The 25,348-nt window shown below is 37.4% G+C and overlaps 1 protein-coding gene across 7 annotated transcripts in view; it reads right to left on the bottom strand.

The window, feature by feature from the left end:
- Window positions 1–25,348, bottom strand: part of USP45 (ubiquitin specific peptidase 45) — a 48,825-nt gene that overhangs the window by 5,251 nt on the left and 18,226 nt on the right. For 5 of the 7 annotated variants that reach the window (XM_021393211.1, XM_021393213.1, XM_021393216.1 and 2 more), the window contains exons 6-13: window positions 23,976–24,121; window positions 22,768–22,863; window positions 20,434–20,564; window positions 9,904–9,991; window positions 6,237–6,318; window positions 5,136–5,227; window positions 3,006–3,062; window positions 2,092–2,235 (exon numbers count right to left, since the gene is read on the bottom strand). In XM_021393211.1, coding sequence (XP_021248886.1) covers window positions 2,092–2,235; window positions 3,006–3,062; window positions 5,136–5,227; window positions 6,237–6,318; window positions 9,904–9,991; window positions 20,434–20,564; window positions 22,768–22,863; window positions 23,976–24,121 — 836 coding nt within the window. Of the gene's footprint in view, window positions 1–2,091; window positions 2,236–3,005; window positions 3,063–5,135; window positions 5,228–6,236; window positions 6,319–9,903; window positions 9,992–20,433; window positions 20,565–22,767; window positions 22,864–23,975; window positions 24,122–25,348 lie in introns of those variants that run through there. The other 2 variants (XM_021393217.1, XM_021393215.1) reach the window with 2 other exon arrangements.

The following is a 25,348-nucleotide window of genomic DNA, read 5'->3' as shown; positions in this document are numbered from 1 at the left end:
TATAGATTAAAAAGTACTGTAAGCTGCCATAATCTTAAGTTATTCACAATTCTTTCTTTTGTTTGGCTTGTTTCCTAAAGAAATGAACATTTTTCCTTCCATTGCTGAGACAGAACCAACTATAGAATGTAAATTTCATGGTTTGCTTCCATAACAGGGAAGCTAAGTGGACAGAAATACCTTCTGCACACTTGGTCATGTGCCTAAGTAGCAGTAAGGATATAATTATAGACATGGCTTTACGTTTAGGATTTCCCAATACTATCTTTAGAATCACTGAATCACAGAACTGTTCGGGTTGGAAGGGATCTTAAAGATCATCCATTTTCAATCCCCTGCTGTGAGCAGGGACACTACCACTATCAGGCTGCCCAGGTCCCCATGCAACCTTGCCTTGAATACCTCAAGGGATGGGGCATACACAGCTTCCCTGGACAGCCTGTGCCAGTGCCTCACTGCCTTCTGAGTAAAAAAAATTCTTCCTTATATCCAATCTAAATTGACTCTCTTTCAATTTAAAACTGTGGCCAGGTATATTCCAATTTAGTAGGGAGGACTTCTGGACTGTCTTTGTTACCTGTATAGGTAAATCTTCAAATTTCAGATCCCCACCCCGAGTCACAGGTACCAACATATTAGGCACCACAGTTAAGTGCCTAACTTGAACCCTCATAAGATCTTTATTTTAAAACTATTCCCTAAATATATTCACAAGGAATCTTCAACACTTACTTAAATTCTTCTGTAAAACTTAAAACTAAGACCAGATAAAGTCAATGTAAAAGGCAAATAATATTTCTAAATATTTTCCTAAGAAGGGCTTAAAGTCACACCAAACACTCTAATGTATAATTCAAGTCCTTAAACTTAAAAACAAGTAGCAATGTTTAGCAAAAAAGAGTAAAATCCAAATGAAGAAGTCATTAAAACCCCCGAACACAATTGTCCACTGGGACTATTTCTTGTCTCAGCTGTGTTTACTTTCTTTATAGAGAAGAGGGAGAGAAACTTGCCAGAAATTACTGCTAGTGTTCAGGGACATTACACAAACAATTCCTATAACTTTCAAAATCATGAAGCTCCTCACTTCAGGAGGAAAACATAACAACCAATGTTCACATACTCTGTTACCTGTACAACCACCCACTGGACACTCGAATTTTCACAAGCAAACTTACAGACCAATTAACAGAAGTCACAGAATATCAATAAATGCTAATTGAATTCAGCACTGCTTGTTTTAGATTAGAAATTTTACTGCTTTATTACACTAAAAATCATTCAAAAGAAAACTAAAGTAATGACAAATACATGTCCAAAAACATGGGGGAACACAGAATCACTAGTTAGACAGACACTTCACATATCACTTTACCCATTCTTACTGAAAGCAGAGCTGTTTCCTCCTTCATATTGTTGTCTAGCCTAGTTTATTGAATCCAAACTATATTTTATTTTCTTGATTTTGAAAACCATCTAGAAATCACATTTGTATGCAACAGCATTAACTTTATTATTCATTCTATTTTGGAATTTTCCATGTCGCTTCTAGCATAGATTCTATTTGTCCCAAAATCCTATATGGAATATAAGGCTTAATTAAAAAAAATATGAACATTAATGAACACTGAGAGCCCTCCCCACTTTCATTAACAACGAAACCATACAATACTTATTACAGATTAATTTTAATCCGCAAAACATACAGATAGTTCTGTTCAGTTGTGTTATTTGCTTTTTGTGTTTGTATTTGTGTTAGTATTACGATTCATGGGGCTGCAGCCAGAAATGAATTAGGAGGATAATAAAAGGAAAGTTGGACAGAAAACCTAAACCAACATCAACTGAAACTAATGTACAGATCTTTTTTTCTTACCAACACAGCCCCATTATTGAAAATCTAATGGTTCCCAATGACTATAATTTCTCACATTTCCAATAATGATCTAAATATTTTTAAACTAATCTACATCAACTACATATAGATATTTAGACAAACATTTGCAGGTGTCAATATTCCTTCTCCTGTTGCCCTAGAAACTTCAGAACAAACTCAAAATGACTGGCTAGTTAGAGTGTTTAAGTTCTTACCTTATCCTTTGTTGAAGTGTGTTTCTTGACAATTTTGGGCTGATTATTCAGTGTACTGATGGAAGAACAGGTATACTGTCCGAGATCTGCTTCATGTGTACTTTTACTTTTATTTGTTCTTCCCAAAGGCACGGGTTTTGCAACCTAAGAAATGAGACAGGAATTTAGGAAAGAATATATGCCAATTTTTTATTTCTTTATGACATACAGAAGAGATTAATGTAGGTGGGTTTGTTTTCTACATATTAGAAAACAGTAACCTACCTTGTTATAAACAAAATGGGTGTTTGGAGACAAGCACATTTTATGCAAGAATATTAAATATTAAATAACTAAATATTACATTACTCTTCCTTAACTGTATGTGAACATATGAAGGAATGGGGAAAAACCACTCTCAATCCATTCTCCTACTTCCAAATAAAAATTGAAAGTCCCACAAAAACTATATGTCCCAAAATGAATACAGCCCCTCTGCAGCTAACAAAGACATTGTATAAACTATTCATGACAAAACACCAGAACAAATATTTTCAAAGTTTATCCATTTTCACCCTGACCCTCAGGTGCATTTCAACCTAGGGCCTCAGATCCCTAGTTGCAAACCAGTAAGCTAGAATCTATCTTTTGGGACCTTTCTAAAGAATTTTATAATCAATCTATATGCTAAAAGTACTCAGATCTGTATGTACTGTAAATAACACTGTCATTTAAGTTCGGTCTAATCAAAAAATGATTTTATCTACATAAATACGTATATAAAAATCATATAACTAGTAGACAGTATGCATACATATGTATATATGCAAACATGCATTTCTAGGCTTGAAATCAAAAGTATACATATACATATAGAAACACCTTCATAAAGCAATCCAGTGGAAACAATAGTTATTAGGTATTCTGTATCTTACCCTCTCTTCTATTATAGGAAGTGAAAGATCAATGAAAGGTTCTTTCACTGTTGAAATCTTGAATAAAAAGAGAAAAAGTATATTGAGTGCAAAGAGCTATGCACAGGTTCAGCACATATATCCTTTTTTGTAAACCAAATTATTATCAGAAACTACACAACAAGCTAATCATTTACAAGATGTATCAAACTACAATGAAGAACTTCCCACAAGCTCTTTTCCTATCTTTAGAATTTTAAGATAGTTCTCATTTTCTTTCTAACACTGCACAGAATTCCAGCACACAGACACAAAGGCAAGGCCACTCTTCTGGTCAGCACAAGCCAGACCTAGAAGCACTGTGGTGCTCAGTTTCTCTGAGCTCCAGACAGATTTTTCAACTCACATGGGTCTTCTTCACAACTTTTTGGACAGCAGAAACAGCAAATCCAGTAGAATTCTGAAGAAAGCCTAACTTTTAAGCATTTCCTGAATCTGGACATTTCTGTGCAGGCATTGATCTTGTACATTGTTCAGCAGCAAGAACTGGTTAATGGCAGTTAGATGGCAAGTTCTAACCTGGTGCTCTCAGGGAAGATGACGTCAGGCTTATTGGTTGCAGCCAAAAGTTTTATTAGAAATGTTCATATTGTAACATACACTAGGAATTATTAAAATAAAGCCAATTAATGGGAAAAAGAGGTGCTTTTATTTTCAGCAAAATACCTTGCTGTCTGTTCTGCAGTATTATTTTTCCTTCTATAAACCACATAAATTCTAAGCTGAAACTGGAAATATGACTTTATGACTACAACATCCAGTCCAAGCCTGTTTCTTAACCTCTCTCCCTTGCCAGTCTCAAACTCCTTCCAAAACTGATTTATCTTACCTCAGGAAAGACTGAAAAGCAAAGCCTTTAAAAAGAACATCACATTGTGCACATAATTACTGAACGCAGTCATACCTTCGATTACTGTCATTGTTGCCCTTCTCTGATGTTTATGACCCTATCTTCCATCTGTGACATAAGAACCAGAGGCTCCTCTTAACAAAAAGCTTACATTTATCTGTTGTGTGAGGGACTCAGCATGGTTTAAGTTCCAGTAAAACAAGAAATTAGGTTAGAACTATTTTAACTATGGTGACTTGCTGACTGATGAGCAATATTCAAACTGTGGTTCCTCTAGAGACTGGCTTTGCAGGAACAAGCACTTGCCAGAAAGATCTTTGCCAATGCGAGCAAAGGAAAGTGACTGCTAAGCTTGTCCCGATACAGCTACCACTAGCCAAGTCCTGAGTCCTGTGCAGACAGAACATAAGAATCCAACAAAAATAAATGGTACACACAAAACAGACAATGCCTATTTGGTACATAGCTGAAGTTCTTCATTGATACTAGTAGCACATTGAAGTTTAATCTGCACATCACACACAGGGAAGTTTACCTGGCACTGCAGAACTGTGCTCAAGTATTCAGACTGATTGATTTACTTAATCTCTATAATATTAAATATAATGCTTTAAACCAAACCAAACACAAATGTAATATTAAATTTTAAAAAGTCATGCAAGTAAGATTTTTATTTTCCGAAGTTAAAGAAAATTATAAGGATAATGGAAAGCATTTATGATGAAATGTCAGTAATATTAATTATGAAAGGAATATGCTGTTCATTAGAGATATTACGTTAATTCTAAAAAACACTGAAAGAAAAGAAAGTAATTTTAGCATTTCCCCACTCATACTAATTCAAAGCAACTACTTCCCAATTTTCAGGTATATCCCAGAAGACTAGGCAGGAGGATTTACATTTTGAAGCGAGGTAAGCATTTTAGGAGTAGCAAATAAAAATTGTAGCGTAACACAGATAATTACAGAATTTGGAACCTCCGGCCTTAAATTAGATGCAAAACGAAGCCCGGTATTTGAAATCATTTTGAATTCAAATGACCCCTCTTCTTAGGTTTGCAGAGGATAATGCTTTAAGGAAGCGTAAGTAAGTTATTTGAAATGAGAAACTGTCAATAGTCTTGCTTATACAGACAAACAACCAAGTATAAAATTGGCAATACAATTTTATACTTTCAAGACAATGTAATCAAACCAGTATGTGATCTATTCCACATCAAACCAAATTCCAAAATACCTACATTTTCACATTCCTCACACATGACAGTGCTAGTCAATTCACCAACAAAGATCCTATCTATGAAGTTCATCTTCACACCCTCTCTTCCATATGCTGAAAAAACATTGCCTTTTTTTAAATGTGAAAATAACAGATCCAATGCCATACTATAAGTACAACAAAATTCTAAGATTTATTTTGAAAGCACAATTTTTAAACATATTCAAAAGTTTTTAAACACAACACAGTAACTAATATATCATATACTGTATTTCAGTATTTAAAAACATCTGTTATTCAGTGACACCATTCCCTTCATACTGGCTTTCCCCACCTGCTATAACAAAGTAATCATACAGTATCTCTCAAGAAGAAGCCTTTAAATATAAACTCAGTTTTCTTTTAATATATAGTATATATGAAGTGCTGTATTGCCTTGATATAGACACTGGAGTAGCAGACAGGCTGTCAGGTTTTCTAAACAGCCTTTGAAACTATGAAACTCAAAAAAAAAAAAAAGCCAACAAAAAACATGAAAAAAAAAGTCAGTTCTATGTCTTAACTGTTGCAGATTTGGGAAGGCCGACATTCAAAAGAGCTTCATCATTATTTAGACTTTAATTAAAGCAAAAATTAAATATATATATATATTTTGCATATACACAAAAGAAAAATAATTTTAAACCTGTTGTTTAAAAAAAAAGCCAAGCATGCTTTTGAAACAGCTTCCCATTTTGGCTTTGTAACCGTATTTTGAGTGCTCATGGTATCAGCCATCTGACAGAAATAACTTTTGCTTACGGAAAAGCGGCCTCTCTGAGTGATACAGTAACTGTGGCTATGTAACAAACAAATAGCAGACTATTTAAGAAAACAAAATCAGATTTTGTATATCACTACAGAAGGCTTTACTAATACAGGGGAAACTTTTATTCTGGCTACAATCTGTACATAATAAGCTCTCTATACTTTAGATATGCACTAGGTGGCACTAGAATAATACATAATAAAACATTTTAATACTACAGTACTTTGAGATTGCTGTTTGCTATCGTCAGTTTTGAAGAAAACAGTATTTTTAAATTTCTGCACTTTTAAAGTAATTCAACAAAGCGTTTCATACCTTTGACTTTTCTTCTAGTTTCTTCATCTGCTGTCTTAGTTGTTGGATTATTAAATGCTTTTAAGATACCAGTTTGTATACGCTATAATTTAAGAAAAAAAAGTGTAAACATTCTAAAAACTATTAATATATGATTAAATATTTCCATTAGAGAAGCATAACTTACTGCTGTTATTCATTAACACCATCAAAGCTACACAAGCTTATTAGCTTCAGTATGTAACCATTTCAAAATTTCCTCCCCATAAAAAGGAGCAGTTGTAGAGGCTATCAACAAACAATAAGATTTTCAGTAAACAAATGCTTTTCATTGCTTCCATAGTTAGGGAAAAACAACACCACCACCACACTACCGGAAAAATGGTCTATTACTGATTGACTGGGATGCAAAATACTTGAAGGAAGCAAAGAGCCTTTCAATAGTCAGACTTCTGCGACTCTATTCAGCCATTTTATTACTTCTGTTTATTTTCTAACCTTGTACATTTCAAACGTACGTCAGAAAATCTTTAAAGAGATACAAAATTTTCTATGAATCCATATAAACTTCAGCAACGCTATTTTAAAAAATCCCAAAAAGTTACATTTTTTAAAGAGGAATCAGAAAGAAATATATTCTTACACATGAACAGTAGTTGTAGCTTGAAATGGGGGAGTCTTCCCCCATATTTCTCAATTTGTAACTGGGATAAAGAGGTATTTTTATGAATTATTTGGATGAGCACCTGCTGATACAAAATGTACCTCTGCCCATCTTGTGAAGAGGGAACGGGAGGACTGCACTGCTTCCACCACCATAGAACACTGCAGCATGCCTGACCTGGGTTTTCCTCCCCTGGCAAATGTACTTGCTCTCCAGTCCAGAAACTCCACTAACAGCCGCCCATGCCAGGGTGCAAATGACATTTACAATGAAACACGGTATCAAAGTCACAACTAGAGCAAAGCACCCTTCTAGGAACAAATGGTGATACCAACCGTGCCATGAGTAACACAGAATCTGTGCACCAGCAGAAAAAAGCTAGCAAATAACTTGTATTTGTAGACAGCAAAGTGCACTTTCAAGCCATCGATTACAGCAGTGTGACGATGGCAGGCAGCCCCAGAGGTCTGGTTTCCAGTTCAGGCACCCATCAGGCTAAGTCATACTCCTACCTTATGAGTATGTGACCTGGCTCGTGAATTAACTCCCGCTGCCCCAAGCTCAGCTTTGTTCATCTTAAAGCCAACAATATACTAAAAGGGCTAATCAATAGATAATTCACGAAGTTGAACACCATAAATGGGTCTAGGGCCATAAGCAACCCTTTTGTTGGGATTAGTGCGTTGAACCATTTATTTAGGTCAAAGAAAAACACAGTCTTTGAATGGGCAGGGTGCTGCCGACAATGGCAGCAGACATTAATCAATTAGCAGCAGGGTTCAGCTACTTCAGGCCCTGGTGTGAAACAATCTCCAGCCTACATTGCTGGGTACGGCAGTCAGGATGTCATTTTTATCGTCGTATTGACAGCCTTTTATCTTAAAAACCCACTTGTGTACACACACGCATTAATGGGGACAGGAAAAAGTTCAACACTGGTCTGAGAAGGCTGGTTTGCGAGGCACAGATAAAAGGCAAAAGTGTAATGTGACTTGTGTGAGCTATGTAAGTTGTTATAACTCATGCCATGCTCTGTACTATACGCATCTCTCCTCAGAGCTGTGGCAGTCAGCACAAGGCACCCAACAGAGGTACCGGGCGGCCTGCAGCACTCGGCCGGGCCTTGGGCAGGTGGAGTACAAGAGCACCTCCTGCTGTGCTAGGAGTGGAGCTGCCACCTACGCATGCCTCTGCCAGAGCAGTGTTACAAGCAGTGCCCAGGAGAAGGGGCAGTTGCTGGACACACTTCTGGCTCTGGTGGCAGGCAGCATGCTGCGGGCCTTCTCCAGCAGCAGGCTGGGGGTGTGGGGCTGGGCAGCGGGAGGCTGGCAGCTGCAGAGTTCCCAGGGCTGACAATGTCTCTCCCGCCTGGCACACTGAGCAGAATGTGCCCTGACGTGCTCCGTTTGTCACACAATCTACTGACTCCAAACACAGGAGAAAAAAAGGGAAAAAATGACAGAGCTTTCACTAGTCGTGACCCTTGGTGAGCAGCCTGAGGTGATGGAGTCAGTGTTTGCTGTAACATACCATTACAGGCAAACAGGGGTGTAATTGCAGGAAGGGTGGGACCAGCCCTTACTTGCCCAGTGCTGGGGGTGGCAGAAGTACTCCGCGGCCTAAAACGTAATTTAAATTCACAACATCTCCCATTACTCTTTTATGGTAGCTTCGATAGCTGTCCAGCTCTAACAGATGACTCAACAGACAACTAAAAACACAGGTTATTGTAATGATGGCACATTTCCTGATGGACCAGGAGACTGACTGCAGGGGAAAGAGCAGTGTCTAGAGAAGCAACTTAGTGGCTGCAATGGTTTTGCTTCTGGCGAATCCTTGATTGTGAAGCAAATATACTTTCCATCTTTTATTACACGAAAATCAATGAACAGCAACAAAATAAGAGTTTCCCTCTACTGTAAAAGCATGGCTACTGCTGTTACTGAAAAGAAAAAACAGCAGCAGTCACCTGCTTCTGCGGTGTGCCTAGACTGACACACCACCCTGAAATGACAATGTCAAGGGTCAGCTCTTTCTCCCTGTAGTTCAGTTCTGCTTATTATTAAGTACACTGATGTCAAGGTTCATTCAGTGTTACTCTAGTGTCACAAACTGAGCTCTGTTACAGCTTTATGTTTTGTTTCCAGAAGAATTCAGCTTAGGATCATTACATTCCCTGTGTTATCAAATGAGACGGAAGAGAAGCACGCTGGTCAGTACAATGTTTAAGGACCTTCTTTTGACTAGACTCAGAAAAGGTTATTTACCACAATATCATCTGAAAGGAAGGTTCCAAGACTAAGTCAGGCAGATGAAATCAGACATAGTCAAAATAGTTCAAGCAAGCAAAAAACCACTTTCTTGTATTCAACAATGCAGGAGGCAGAAACAATGAAGGGAAAGAAACATGAAAAAAAATACATGGGGACATTTTTCATTTAATTGAACTGGTTATATACTTAGCATACTCAGATGTAAATTTTAATAGAACATAGCATGCTATTTATAAAACAAGTACTTCTTCACACTTTATTAAGATAAAAGAAACTTTGCAGGATTTTATTTTTGTCCTTTTTTTTTTTTTTTTTAGTGAAATAGGCTTCAATGAGAATTGTGGGCTGACTCACTTCTTGGAGCTGCTAATTTCTGTCCCAAAGCTTTATCCTGACAGGCATTTTTCCTGAATCCTCAGAAGGGGCTTTTTTGTCCTTTTGTTTCTTAATAAATGCAAACAATTCAGACTCCCAAAGTTATCGTGATCTACTTCCCATACTCTTCCTATTGCTCATCAAAACTTATCAGCAATTTTAAGACACCAACGTTAACACAATTACCTCGCCTTTCTAAAAAGTTGTTATTTTCCTCAAGATAACAAAAATAGCCTCCCCTTCTCTATAAAGGACATCTTTAAAACACTGGAAACACAAAGAACAATGGAAACAAAGAATACTGAAGAATGACAATTAGTTTACAGTACAGTCAAGTATTTCTTGACTTCTTCAAAAAAACACACAAAGGTGTTACCTTTGTTTCTTCAATCCTCATTGCATCCAGCAAATAGTGCAGAAGCTCTTGGCTGTCCTGCTGCTGGAATCCCTTAAATCGAGGAGCCCTGCAAAATAAGCAGTAAGAAATTCAGAGTGACACTGAGAGACAATATCTACATTAGGTTCTTGTTGGATGTTGAGGTACAAATAGGTGCAATCCTTACTGGACCTAATGGGACACTCCAGCTATCTCATGCTTTTCTCTCCCAAGAAGAAATAGCAGATGTGCATGAAGTCTGCGTACAGTAAAACAGAAGCAGTCTGATAATCTAAATTGGAAAAAGATTACCTTGAAATCTAAGGGAACTTACAAGGTTGCACACAGACAAGCAAAATGCACGTGTCAGAATCTAAATGAGAATAAATGTTAACTTCTTAAACAAAAGTATCTACAGCCATCTCCTCAGAACAGCTCCACAGCCAGCCAGTCCGTTAGTCTGTAGCTTACTGAAATGACTGAACACTCGGTGCATAAGATTTAGCTGCTCTTACATCATCAGGTAAGAATTTCTCTTATATTTGCTTCATGTAAATTTTACAAGGATCTTTTAACATCATGGATCACGTGTCATACCAATCACACTACACCCACCTTCAAACTTCTGTTCTACAATCTAACAAACTGCAATACTTAATATCTGAAACTCACATTAAAATGTACAGCATGACTAGGAGTAAATAAAGCATAGCTTCAGACCTAAAATGGAAAAAGCCTGAAACCAATGGGACTATCTCTTCAAAGTTTTTGATTGACACAACAGATTTGACTCCAGGTTCCAAAAATTATCAAGTCTGAAAAAGCAGGTAATAAACCAGTTTACACACCTGATACTTTTACCCAAAGCTGCTTAAGGGAATTTACCCAAAGCTGCTTAAGGGAATTGTATACCCAACTGGTTTTGAGAGGAAGAAAAACCCAACAACCTGAGATGAGGGAGACTCAAATTGCACAAGTCTACACAAATTTGAAGGAACTCCCCTTAAGCATCCATCAGAACAACCAAGTGCATCAGCAACTTTGCTCCCACTGCATACTGAATACAAAAGCATCACAAATTTTGGCTCTTTTGCAATTCCTGAGTGTACCAAAAGAAGTTACATGTATAAACCATGGAAGATCATAAAGAATCTACATTATTACTGTCATTTACTAACACTTCTGTGTTTCCTGACACCCACAGTTTCCTGTATTAATCTGAATAGCTAGCATTAAAATGAAAATCATGATACAAAGCTCTTTATCCTCCTGTTAATCAAGTTTAGAAGATGGGATACATTCCTCCAGAAAAAAAAAGGGTAAAACACTTTAAAAGCCCATTTCCACTCTGCACCTGTAAGCGGGGGTGGCAAATGTGCTAGCCGCGAGCCCACCAGAACTGGTTCCTGCAGAGCAGTTCCTCGTGGCCACCCCCCAGCACAGCAGCGAGCAACCTCTCAGCCTGAGCATTTGCTGAAATACTGTCTGAAATGTCCAGATCACAAGCCCACCTTCTAGAATAATACAAGTTTATTACTCAGGTTAAGCAGAGAAATAAACCATCTTAAAAAAAGGTGAGTGCACTTCAACATGTTTCATCTCTAGAAACTAAAAGTCTTGACAGAAAGGATCTACACGCCCCAGAAAACATACGTCTGGTGCTGCCCTTGTTCCCTCAGCCTCCACTGCCCTTGGAGCAGCTTGTCCTCCTTGATGGTGCCTGGCACCAGCACCGACAGGGGCCAGCCAGCTCGCCAGTCGGCCCAAGGACGCAGAAGGAACACTGGCACTTGCCCGTTATTTACTGTTACACTTCACTATGCCGGACACATGGAAACTGAAGACTCCACAGCAAAGGCAATTCCAGTAAAAAAGACCACCAGCAGCATCCACATGGCTCTCATAAAGCAAAAGAGAAAAAGCATCTGTTTCAGACTCTACTAACACTTACACCAGTCGACTGCACCGGGCTGATGTCGTGCCTGTTTGTGACATGGGCATTCAGTAGTTTAAATCGCCAGTATTCAAAACTGCTGATTCCTTTTTTACTGCACACAGTATTTAAATACATTGTAAGTACCAAAATTTGCAGGTATAGATTACAAGAACATTGTAAAATACACTTATGAGTACATGGATAGATGCTTTATATATTACCTGTACTGAGACAACAATAGCTTTCTCACAGCAATTTGGATCTCCAGCTTCTTGCGATCCTAAATTAGATTGTGCAAATATTCCCTATAAACAATCTGTTATTTACATTAACAATAATTTACTGGCCAAACCACGCCTGTCCTTCCAAAATAGTTACTCCTCAGATTTTTAATTAAAGTCTTGGATTGGTTCATCTAAAATGGGATTTGAAAGTGGTTTGGTTTTTTCTCTGTTTTATTTCCAGTAATGCCACTAAATGGCAGCTGCGTCTCTTGCTGCACAGTTAAGAAGACATGTAGGCTGAGCCATGTGCTAAAAATCTTCCAAAATCTAGCACAAAGGACAACTGGCTGTGCAGAGCTCAAGCCGGAATTTTATCAAACTGGCAGAGGGGCCAGAAAAACCAACCATTTACTCGGTTATTCAATTTTATTAAATGCATCTCGAGCCAGTTTTCATGTTCAGCCCCAGATTGCATGCTGTGACTAACCAGTGCACTGAGCTGTAAATATCTTTCTGTATTTTCTCAACACACAGTAATCTTCCTTGCCCAGCCATGCTCTTTAGCTGTTGTAGGATTCCTGCAGATGAGGCTTCTTTCCTGCTTACACAATACAGATACTCAGGTTTGCTTTGGAAATTGGTGCTTGTGGATAATAGAAATTAAAGGCTACCATAAGAAACTGCATCAGACATGCAACGTGCCTATAGTGGTGAAACTTGAATCCGGGCAAGATGTCACGTTAGGAGTGCAGCAGACTGAGGCTCTGTGTGGTACAGTGATAGAAGGGTCCAAGTCCTGAGTCGCTCTCGGGAAGCATGGTAGGAGGTAACTGGAGAAGGAGCTAAGGTGGCTAGGAATCTAAAGTCAGTGCCTAAAATTAAGTGCAATAAATCTGGACTTGCACATGCAAAACAACACGTTCATGTTTACAAAAAGCATATTTGCACCTTTATACTTTGAATCTGCTTTTTGACACAAAGCTGATAATATAGTTAAAAATGACTAAATGACACTGCTTTATGAAGAGGTTTACAACAAAATCTGGACACAGCAAAGCAGGTATACTATCCTAGCTTTATTTTTAAAGATATATATTTTTGCATGTGCAGTTCAACCTAAACATTTAATTCCGAATTTTTCAAAAATATCAATACATTCAAACTTGATGTACTCCTCCTAAGAAATGAAACATTCTGGATTAATACTATTAAAATGCAGCCTTTGCTTCTATTAAAATAAAACACTTTATTTCCAATTAATTTGATTATTAAAGCCAAACAGATTCTGAAAAGCACTGAACTTTTACACTGGATCCAATAAAACACTCAATTTACGTTACAAAAATTAAATGAGATATTAACTTGCACACATATGTTTAAAGAAACATGCACACATTTTCACTTTTCAATTGACTACAACAGTTTTCTCATTGTTTCTTTCATTAAATAACCAGGAATCAATGAATCTTCTATTTAAAAACACGTATGTAGAGATCAATTCAATTCTGACAAGCCTGATTAACTATAGTACTATTATTTCTTTCATTTATGAGAAATGTCTTCTTTTCCTGACGCAATGAGAATTAAAAGGCATATTCAGCACATCTCCAACATATCCATATTAATAGCTCCTGTGTATAGTGAGAAAATAAAATTCTTGCACTGACAAACTAGATCTTTGTACTAATAGCATTTTTTTATGTTGTCACAGAAGCAGGGCCACAGACTACAAAACATAGCAAAGGAAGAAAAATAAATAACTACTTGACAAAGTAGCAGTGAAAAACTTCATCACACCTACAGAAGGGCTTTTGTTGGTGTTTTTTCTTGTTGTAGGAACACATCACCAAGTTAATTTTTCAATGCAAAGAAAAAAAAAAAAAGTCCCACACATGCCTTTAATTACTGTTTATATTTTGCAGTATAACCTTCCACAGATAAACACCAGATAATACTCATTTCTGATGGCAAATAATTTCCTCAATAATATTTGAAGGCAAAAGAGTCTATCCGTATATTCCATGCAGTTTTATCAGTGTAAATGAAAGGGAAAAAATGAAGCCAGCTACAGCTATTTTCAATGGAGCAGCACTAGTTAATCCTTCATTTTATTGTCACGCAGTGCATCTACAATGGGCAAGATTATTTACACTTCTCTGTGCTTGTACTAAATCCTCATCCAGCCTCACATCTATCTACACACTTGGATTTTAACGGGGACAGGATGATGGGGATCCACTTCAAATGTCAGGGAAAGCAATTGTGAAGATGCTATGCAAGATATGAGTCATTTATTTTGACTGAAAAATGATGTCATTGTTAGTACTGATATACAGCTAATTGGTCATTCATGTCTGTAGAATTCTACATAACATATATAATTCTAAATATCTGATGTTACGCGGAACAACACTTCAGGCTAGTAAATTTGTTTTCAGGAGGAAGCCACAAAATAAAAACAAAGCAACAAGAGGAGTAAGGGAGGGAATTTCATATGACATAATGCATTTACTGGAAAATTCCTACATTTATAAACTAGTATTTGGGAGGAAAAAGGAATTAATCCATGTTGATACATAGAAATCTGACAACTAAAAGATGTGCACTCTTGTCTCCTTGAAAATATGCTTCAAGCAAGATCCTTGGCAAAAGTGGGGGACTTTAAGATGGTTGGTTGAGTTGACCGTTCACAGATGTGCTGACATATGGAAGCCAGTGCCAATGCGATACAACCTGTTGTACAGTGTCAGCAGTATAATGACAGAACAGGTTGAACTCCTGCTAATGGCCATAAGTGCTGAAGGACAACTGTGACATCCACATACATGCTACTTATCTATCCTCTCACTGCTCATCTGGAGACAAGTTATAATTGCTTGACTATCACTTATCAAAATATTTTTCATGATGATGTAACTTCCTATAATGTTTTTAATAACAAAACCTACACCGTAACATACATGGCTAAAGAAAAATAAAGTCCACTAATTATTTATACTTTTAATTCCTATCTTGTATTTGCCAAGGGAAATAAAGTTATTCTTATCTCAGATCTGACATGGAGTTGCAAACATTCTGCTACCATGAGGTGCTGGGCAGGAAAAACAACACAGACTTGGCACATGTAACCCTAATAAAAATCAAGAGACATGGATGTCTCATCTTGATGGCATGAACAGACAGGATTTAGCTCTCATTTTGATGTACTGCATGATTTGTTTTGTCTTTTTCTGCCTTACCTTCTCCTCAAAGGAAATGCAGCATCATTCCCTTACTACAATGCACCAAGAACTCTTGATACATGAGCAAAAAGCACTTCTTAGAGGTATCTTTGAATAGAGGTAATAGCTGACATGCCAGAACAGATCCATTTCTCACTTGACCATCAGAGTAAAAATATGGTTCCTTTTACCAACGGAAATTTCTTTTCCTTTTCTGTAGAAATTTCTTCTTGTTCTACCAGCTGGTAGCCAAGTAAATGCCTTTATACATGAGGTCCATGCATAAAGTTATAAGACCTTATAGAAATTTTCTCTTTATATGGACATCCACTTCTTTCTTCCTTTAATTCCTGATATTTTCAATAGTGTTCCATGATAGCAAATTGTACAGGTTAGTTATACAGAATGTTAAAAAAATTTTGTTAAAAACACCTAAAAAACAAAAAATAAAATAAAATAAACCCACAGACTTTTTTTTTCCCCCCTCTGGCTCTAAATCTGTTGCCTTTCAGTTTCACGCAGCTCCTTGAACTCTTATGAGGGCAGTAAAATAAGTATAGCTTATCTATCTTCTATCGTTTATTGTGTTCTCTTGCGGTAACATTTTTTTAATTTCCTCTTCTGTCTAATCTCCTGATATTTAAGTCCCTCTTCATGTGAAGAGTTGCTACCTTTGTCACCTCTCCCTAATGCTCTGGAAGGGCCTTATCTTGCAATGTCCTGTTCTGGTTAACGTGAGTGTTCCAGCAGCAGATACACCTCTGGCAGACCAAACGAAATTATTATTTTCCTTCTTCATTATATCTACAAACAATGCTTACTTAGTTCATCAAGGCCTCACTCTTCTGTTCAAAATGCTGTACAGCTCTTCCTCCTGAATGGAAGAAGCAAACCCAAAACTCAGGAGCAAAAGCAGATGAACCCGGCCAATGCACCCGACTTACTTATGCAATCAGTCTATGTGGCAGTCATAAATCTCATCCGTGTACTTTTGCTAATGTGTTCAGAAATTGTGGAAACTGACCAACTATACTGAACGTGTGCAATCTCAAATTCTGCTGCAGGAGGCGATGCAGTGTCCTCTGTCAGAGAGCCCCAGAGCCTGAGGTAACACTATCAGCAGGGCACACAATGGTACAACTGGGACCCAAAGCTATTCTTCACAATTGGTCAAGAAAACAGCAACCCGCTGTTCTACTGCTACTACCTTTAAAGGGCAAAAGTGAAATGGGCAAAATAAGGAACTTGGACATCTTTTTTTAAGAGAGATTTTTCTCTACAACAGTATTAAAAGCATCAAAAAGATTCCTAGCTATTAAGTCTTGTTTTCTTCACTTCTTAAATCTGGTACAAAATTACCTGTTTCTCCTGAACATTTCTGCTCCAAATGTTTTTTAGGTTTCTCTCCAAAACTAATCAATAGTGCTAACTGCCTATGATCTGTCCCACATAAACTGCCTATGACCTGTCCCTCTGTCAGTTCCACATAAACCTCTACCATGAGTTCCACCTTCTGTGCACGAGAAGGAACGAATAATACTCATTAGGAAACACAAATAAGTAAAAACTAAACCTCCACAGATTTAGTCATTATCAATAAAATCTCTGTATTTTTTCCTCTATGTTAATGCAGCAATACAGCACCACTATAAATAATTATTTTGTTTGAAGCAGCTTTTCTAACATCATGTAACTTGTTCTTGGACTATTAATTTATTTACTGCAAGATTTACTTGCTACACAAATCTATGCTTTCATCCACCAATAAAAGTACCTAACGATAACAAATAAGGGAAATAAAATTTAGGTCCTCTTAATGCATAAATGTTGCATTAGTCACTAAGTCTCCAGATAAGTCAGAAGTCTGCAATCCTAATATTCAGAATAGTGGAAAACAAACAGAAGGGCCCTGTAGCTATGTTCGCAATCTGTCCTAGCAAAACATCTGACAGCTGCAACACTAACAGAATTAACAGTGGAAGAATTAGTACCAGACACTAAACAGTTGCTACAGAAAGAGTCATCCATTTCTTTTCTTCTTCCCCTCTTCTTCAACCTGGCTACCCCACCACTTGACAAAATTAACACTCAGTATCATTTTTTTTCTTTTGTTATTTAAAAAAAAAAAAGTACCATAAATACCCTTTCATACACAAGATGATGAACTTCACTCTGCAGTCTCCCTAGACTCTTAAAGACGCAGCTTGCAGCTGAAAGGACTGTGTCCCCAGTTCTCTTCTTTTGAGCAGAAAACATACATCCACTTGCAGCGTGTTCCCACTTACAGGCTGTGGGATTCCACTCAGTGGCATTACAGAGCTGTCAACTGAACAAGGCAGCATCTGCTGCCTTTCTTCACAAGCTCCCTATCCACACCTAGATGCATTTCTAAGTGCCTTCACCTGTTCCTTTATACTCTTCCTTCCTTCCCTGCCAAAGAGAGAAGGTACACTCAGGTAAAAATCTCACTTGTTATTGAACTCTTCAAATTATTTCACCTAGTACTCGCCACATAAGAACTGTAAGAAATCACAGGGGAGATAAAATTCAGAGTCCAAACTAAATTCGAGACCAAAAGGAAATATTCCCTGTGTCCTTAGTCTTGTACTACAAACGGGTTACATTTAAATAACAACAGAAGTCATATTTATAAAGAGGACTTCCAAGGATTCTCCCAGGAGCAGGAAGTAGGCATGTGAAGGACAATCCATTTACACACACAGCTGGTTTTCTAACTTGCATCATTGGGGATCCATGTGAGAACACGCACACATATGCTCCCCTCACCTGATCTTCATAACTTTTGAGGCTAATAGACAAATTCAAGCAAAATTGATGACAATTATAAATATTTCTTTAAAGTTTATGAAAATAAGTGGCTGGTTAGGAATATAAGAGAGACTATAAATAATGTGTCCCTTTAGCAAGTTGAATCTTTCTAAACAGCAGAGAATTCACACAGGAGGACAACACTGCTGCTGATCACAGTTGCTTGTTAAGTAAAAAGAGTTTATGCTAATGCAGGTCTTTAAGGTTACTTTGTTAACACAATGTCTTGGCAGGATCAAAAAGCACCCTGAGGAGAATGCTGCAGCAACGCAAACTTCCTCCTAGATGGGACTCCCACCATTTTGCTATCCTAGCTCTTTCACTTCAGCTTTGCTAAGGAGTAGAAACCTTCAAAAAATGAAAAGACACCGTAAAAATGGCATGACAAAACACTGCATGTGTCTTGTTTCAGTTATAGATAGTAAACGTGTTCATTTTGCAAAGACTCCCACTTCTGCTACTACCATTGCAGCTGCTGAATCTCCTGAAATTCTCCCTTTCTTCTTTCTTGCCCACACCACAATCAACAACAAAAGAATCAAAAGATCAAAACCTTCTATCCTACCTGTGCAAGCACTTACTGTCCCTGAACACTCAACTTCGTGCTAACAGGATGTGGCCTTCATTACTGATACATGAGCCAAGAAAGGACTCATTTCAGTTAGGTCTGTTCTGCAAGGCTAACAAAAATAAGTAAGGATAAAAGTATGAGATGGCAGAAGCTGACACATACATATCTAAACAGCAAGTCTGCTACTCACATAAAAAACGTTGAACTTTTACCACACAGTTATAGTGTATGCCCATCTTAAAGATCAAAATATAATCAAATAAAAAGAAAAAATAGATATCTAAAATTTAACACAGTTTCATCACCTGATGACTACACAAATACAAACACACAGGGCAAATACAAAACAGCTGTGATTTTAAAAGTGCAATGTCATCTGAAGTGCACTGCATTGTTATTACTTTGTAAGGAGACTGCTGACTTGGGCTTCAAAACATGTTTAATCTTGTCCTTTCCTTTCCACACTTAGCGCTTACAGAGGAAAAGCTACCATTCCTATTTAACAATTTCCCTTTCATTTCTTTATCAAGTTTTGTACTTATAATTACTTTTTTGAGTCATCCTCAAGACAGGAGAACAAAGAATATATCTTAAGTTCCTTGTATATTTTTCTTTGGAGCAGGTGATGCAAAGCAGAGAACACTACTGTTTGGTTCAAAGTCACGATAAGGAGATTTTATATACACTTCCTTTAACAGCTCAAAAGAACCAAAAATATGTCAAGTACAATAGAAAAAAACGTATAATATTAAGCTTTCAAAGTTGAATATTGAGGATAAATAAGTGTAGTATGTGATTTCTGTTTCTGAATTAAATGGTCTCCCCTCCAGCCTAAAGGCTTATATTTCTTTATAGCATATTTTAAACCCATGTTTGCACAGCTATGTTACCCTGGAACCCTGCAGTAATAAGTTGGAACGCTCCTAATTCTCTTGCTGCAGAACGCTCATGGAGTGTTTCTTGTTCTATTTAACAATACTGTAACAAACAAATTAACATGCATTGTTAACTTCTACATTTTTAAATGTGGGAGTCAGCTATGATATCCTCAATTTACTCTGTTTTTACAGCTTGTTTTGCTTGTAAAGTCAGTATTAAAATATTTGCATCAACTTTTAAATAGCTCCTTCACAGGTGCTCCAAAAAGCAAGGCTGTTTGCATCATAATTGAAGATACCTACAAAGCACCACTGTAAGCATTTTCCACACCAAGAAACGGGCTTCTTTAGGCCTTCTAAGCTCTTTGCAATCTGGAGTCATATGCCATTTCAGTACTGCTTTGCATCTTTACTTGTTAGAACCTTTCTAATTCTGAAATGACATCAAGGACAGACATCATAGCAGAGGTTTCCCATTTAAAAGCTTACTCTTTTTTTCTTAAAGCATCTGCACTTCTCAAAGCACTAGCACAACTTTAAGCTAATATGTAGCCTTCAACAAAACCTGGAAGATAATGGTATTAGTTTGTCTTTTTTAGCAAGTCCTCTTCCGCTTTTTTAAATCCCAGTGAAAGCCCATTGCATGTCAGCAGTTAAGGGCTGAGACATACATTTCATGAAAAGCAAGTACAACCTGGAGTGCAACAAAGAATCCTGCATCTTTGTGTTTTAAAGATGATATTCTCTGGACCACTCAGTAAAAAGCTAAGGGCATCCTAGAAAGCACAACAGACATGGCACACTTAGAAACATCTTGTGGTAAATTTAGGAAAAAAAAAACAGGTATTGACAAGATACTGATAATACATACTTTTGACAAAGCTGGCTGAACAGTACTTTGGGAGAAAGAGGACCTCTTCCAGCCTCCCTCATGCTGTGAAGGAACAAGAACATCGCTGAAGTCAAGGGTCCTGGGCTGGACAGGTTTACCACCAAAGGATCCTTCAAATCAAAAAGTAAAATGTGCATCAGATTTCAAAATGAGTGACACACAAGTCTTATTTCAGGTTAATACGTTTATCACAAAGAACAAAGTAACTTCTAGTCTTAGAGGGCTTTACTCTTTCTAAAAAAGCTTGATGTTACCTAAAGACTTAAACAGTGAAAGAGCAAGCTTATTAATTAAGCCATAATAGTAACAATACAAAGCAATTCTCAGTGAACAAACTGGCTGTTAACCAGCAATTTTTTTAAACGGGCATGTCCATTATTCCCGGAATTAAGTGAAATATAGGAATGTTTATAGTAAGGGTAATGAGGTTTGAAACAGTGAGGTCTTTTTGCCAGGCTATGGGTCATCAAAGCTATCCATAAGGGAACTTTCTCCTGTTTTTTCTCTGAAACTAATGGGTAACAAACATAATGAAACCTTATTTATTCAATCTGTTTTTCAGAATATAAATGCCAAGTGAAAGTTTGCTTCATATAACCCTTGGTTTATCAGTTTTACTATTCTTCCCATGTGCATTGACCTGAGAGCTGCATACCAAAATTTTTAATTACCCAGTGGCCACAGAAACCCACCCTGCTCCCCCAGGAACCGAGCACCAAGGCTCAGGCTGCAGTTCACAAGCAGAGGCTGACAGCAGAACATTGCAGGCCAGCCATTTTGGGAGCAACCTGCAGGACGTGGCACCAGCCTCTCCTTGTTAAGACTCACATCTCCCAGCAGGTCCCAGGGCTGCAGGGACCTGGCCAGCAGCCATGTCTTGGAGCAGGAGGTGCTCCTGAGCTGCTTTAAGACTACTTCTGTTCTGAAAGCTGCAGGCCTTCAGCTCTCCTTCACATGCACCTAGGTTCATCCTTGGTCACGGTGTCTACTGGCCTCCTGATCCTCAAAAAAACAGATTACAATTGCCAGACAAACAACTAGAGAGGGTGCCTCTTCTAAGAACAGTGCTGAACAAAACATAAGATCTATGGATACACACAAACATAAGGTAATCGCACTGCATTACATGCACTATCAAAACGTGAGAAATACCCTTTACCAAGCATGAACCTAGGAGATTGTCCATTACTATCAGGCTACTGGAGTCCTCTGATCCTCTGCTGACATACACAGACCAAGACATACAATCTGTGCTCCAAAGTGCTTAGTTACTTCGTAAGCATTGTCATTAAAGAGAAAATAAATCTTTCAACCTTATGGCTGTGTAAGGTTCACATCACACATCAACCAACATACCACTGTTTTTCTAAGCCTCCAGGCACAAACAAGCTCCAGACTTCAGTTGTGGCTGGGGAATAACTTGGTGAAACATGTTGCTGTTCAGAACTGCCATTAGCGCTAACATAGATAACAGTGCAATGAATTTCACACTGCTCTTGTCTGGAGAAGCTGACAACAACATACAGAAACCTTTGTAACATCAGCAGTATCTGAAAGACTCCCACCTCTCAATCCTTACCACCACCAGAAAGTTTCCAGCAACCAGCAGAAGAAAAAAAAAATGCAAGAACTCTGCAAACTGCTTTCTTTAACTACCAGAAGGAAAGGGGCATTATCTTTACTCCACCTGCCAACAATATATTACGAAAATGAACATCTCTAAGAAACAACAAGGAACAACAGCACGTTGATCATAACGACAGTAGTTTCTTTCCCATATGCCTCCAGTGATCTTGAGGACAAGACACTTAGTCTTCACTAGAAATTTCTTACTTTCAGTTTAATTCTCCATCTGGGAAGCATGCAGTACATTTTACAAGCCTCATCAATGTAGAGCTGAGAATGCGGACCAGAATAAAATATTTCATCAACACTTTATAGAGCCAGAAATACTCTTTCCTGCATTACATACATATATTGAAGAAACAAAATGGGAAACAAAGATAAGTCACTCTTTCTTAGGGTCAAGCATTATTTGCTACTTCAGTGTTAGAAAATATGAAAGGAAGTGACTATTCCCCTTCTTTCAGGGCAGAACAATTGGTTTTGTAACAGGAGTGAGTTCACAGATATCATAAACTGGCTGAACCACTAAAAAAGGGCCATATCACCCTGGCAACACCCAATCTCGTCTATGATTCTAAGACAAAAAGAAACAGCAGAGTAAGAGTTTGTCTTTAACAGAGATGTGATCTCCTTGCTTCAGCTTCTTCCCACATTTGCCCAAATCTGTATTTCTCACTGCATACTTACCAACTGGGAGTCTGAAGTATGACAGATTTTTAACTTTGTTCCTTTTTCCTTCATCTCATACATCAGTTCATTTAGTATGTGAGTCTGTGCCAAATTCTTGAAGAAAAAATAAACAAATCCAAGAAAACACACCAATCTTCTTACTATACAGTTTTCTTTAGTTATAAATTCTAAATTCAGGGTTAGACAAAAACAGACATATTTAATAATGTGCAGCTGAGGTTTCAATCAGTAGTAGAAGCAGGTATCACCCTTACAAGAGCTATCATTAGTCTCAGACAGTTTCTAAAATTGTATCTACTTCAGTTTCTGCAGCTACCAAGAATTTTTCTATTAATAACATTGTTACTGTTGAACAATGTTTTTGTTTATTTGTTTACTTTGCTTTTGTTTCTTTGACGGTGAGGACACTAATAGGGAAAAGCATTTGTTTCTCTTAAAATCTGCAGCCTTCCTCATAGCGCCCCAGCTTTTTTCTTTTTCCTTCATTTTCGGTTAATGTTTGCTGCAGATGACTTAGGTTTCCTCAGTGCCCTATGTCTGCTCAAAGAACAATCTGTAGTAATTATATACTTAAAAATTTACTTTTTATAGCCACCATCATAAATGCTAAGCGAAGTGTGCCAGTTCAGAACACCTTTGTAGCAATTTAATTTCATTTGCTCACTCCTGGCTGCAGATACACACATACACGTCTCTGTCCAACCAGTGGGCATTAAGATGTTCCAATATAAAAGCTAGTAAAGCTGCTGCTATTTTTAGGATGTTGGATTAGTTATACATCCAAATCAATAGAAGTTTACTCAGATAGCTCATTCTGTTCAGGAAAAAAAACTATAATCAATAAAAATATGCATGAAGTACCATTTTTCACACCCACCAGTATGTTAAATACCATGCATTACTCATGACTGCCTAATGCTGAACTACAAATAAAACCATATGCTAGAGTACAACCCACACACATATGCAGTGCGTAACACACGACATTTTCATTTGTCTCAGTACTTTGAAAAATGCTACTGATCCAGGAACTCTTTTTTTTTTTAATAAAAGGAAATATTGCTTAGATAGAAAGGAGTGAAAAGAATTTGAAAAGGACCTCCTGAAAGCAGAAACCTTCAGAACCTTCCACGAAGCCCACAGCTTATAAAGATTAATATTTCTGAAGTCTACAAAGAGAAAACTGTATGAGCTTTCCATCTTACCTGCATGACAGCATTAAAAAAGCACGTATTTCCTAAATTATTTATTCCTTTAACTGGAATTGATGCACCATTACCAGAACTTTTCCCTTTCAGAATTTCACTTGTTTCACTGCTGTCATCACGGAGTCGTATGATTTTTGATGAACCTGTAATTAAACTATAGATTAGCATTACTCAATACATGGATAGTTTAAACAAATCAGTCCTTCTTTGGATTACGTTTATTATTTTTGACATAAGCTGAAAGACACCCTGATGGTACTCCAAGCTACTTCACAAAGTCTTTAAAAAACATGAGACATCAACAGTTAAAACCCCGGAAAAAAAATTCCCACAACTACATATATCCAATGAACACCTTCCACAATAGTTAGATCGTCTCCTAAGACTTTAGCTTCTTCATTACATAAAAAATATAAAAGTAAAATAGGTTCTGTTAGTTTATTAAAAACGGGAAGTTTAATGTATGTTCTTCAGGCACACTGGAAACACCACACAGGCTGTTTTTTGGTGCATTTAAGGAAAGGTAACGAAAAATTACCACCTGAATACTACACGTCTTTACCAATTTTTGTGTTTTTCTTAAATTGTCTGGGACAGCTTGGCCAAGGCAGTTGAATTTGAGTTGTTATCAGTTTTCTCAAACGCTACATTTGCTCCCCCGCCCACCTCCCTTTGTAACAGCCTGAGGAGTTGCTAGTAAAACCCAAATGCATACAACGTTATTTTAATTTTAAACCAGAAGAATTTGATAAAACTGCAATGGAATATGCTACCAGCATAACATCCATGTGTTTTCCTATTTCTCTTATTATTTAAATAGATTGGGGCAGCAAAGTTAGATAGTCATTAACTTGTAGCCTAGAGGTAATGGAAAGATTTGAGATAACAATATTTAGCCTGGAATTCTACTAGCAACTTTCATATTGTCATGGTTGCAGGACTAAATATGAACATTACTGACATCTGCAGTGTCTTAAATATTGATTAACAATGCATGTCAATGTAAACGAGTTATGGACTTAATAGATGCCAAGAACGGTGATGCTGCAATCTATGCCTTGACATATGAATTCATATATTTGTTCTAATGAGTTTCACATCGAAGTCTCATTAAAGTGTTCTTGAGAAATAACTAACCAGCCTATTTACGTTAATGAAATGCTCATGCCAAAAGGTTCTTTAATGTACGTTCTTGCATAGTTTCTTGCTTAGAAGATGAAAAATAAAAAACAAGTCATTAAAATATCTATTTTATCTGCAAGAAGCCTCTGATGTGGTTTGTCTGCACCCTGCAGTGCCATCAAGCCATAATTATTTTTCCGAATTGCATCTGAATTTGCTGAAATGCAGTGAGAGGTGTTTTGCTGTTT

This window comes from Numida meleagris, chromosome 3 (assembly GCF_002078875.1).
Source record: "Numida meleagris isolate 19003 breed g44 Domestic line chromosome 3, NumMel1.0, whole genome shotgun sequence".
NCBI classification, from domain to species: domain Eukaryota; kingdom Metazoa; phylum Chordata; class Aves; order Galliformes; family Numididae; genus Numida; species Numida meleagris.
Note: the sequence above shows the minus strand (reverse complement) of the source record. Positions and strands in the feature narration are given on the sequence as shown.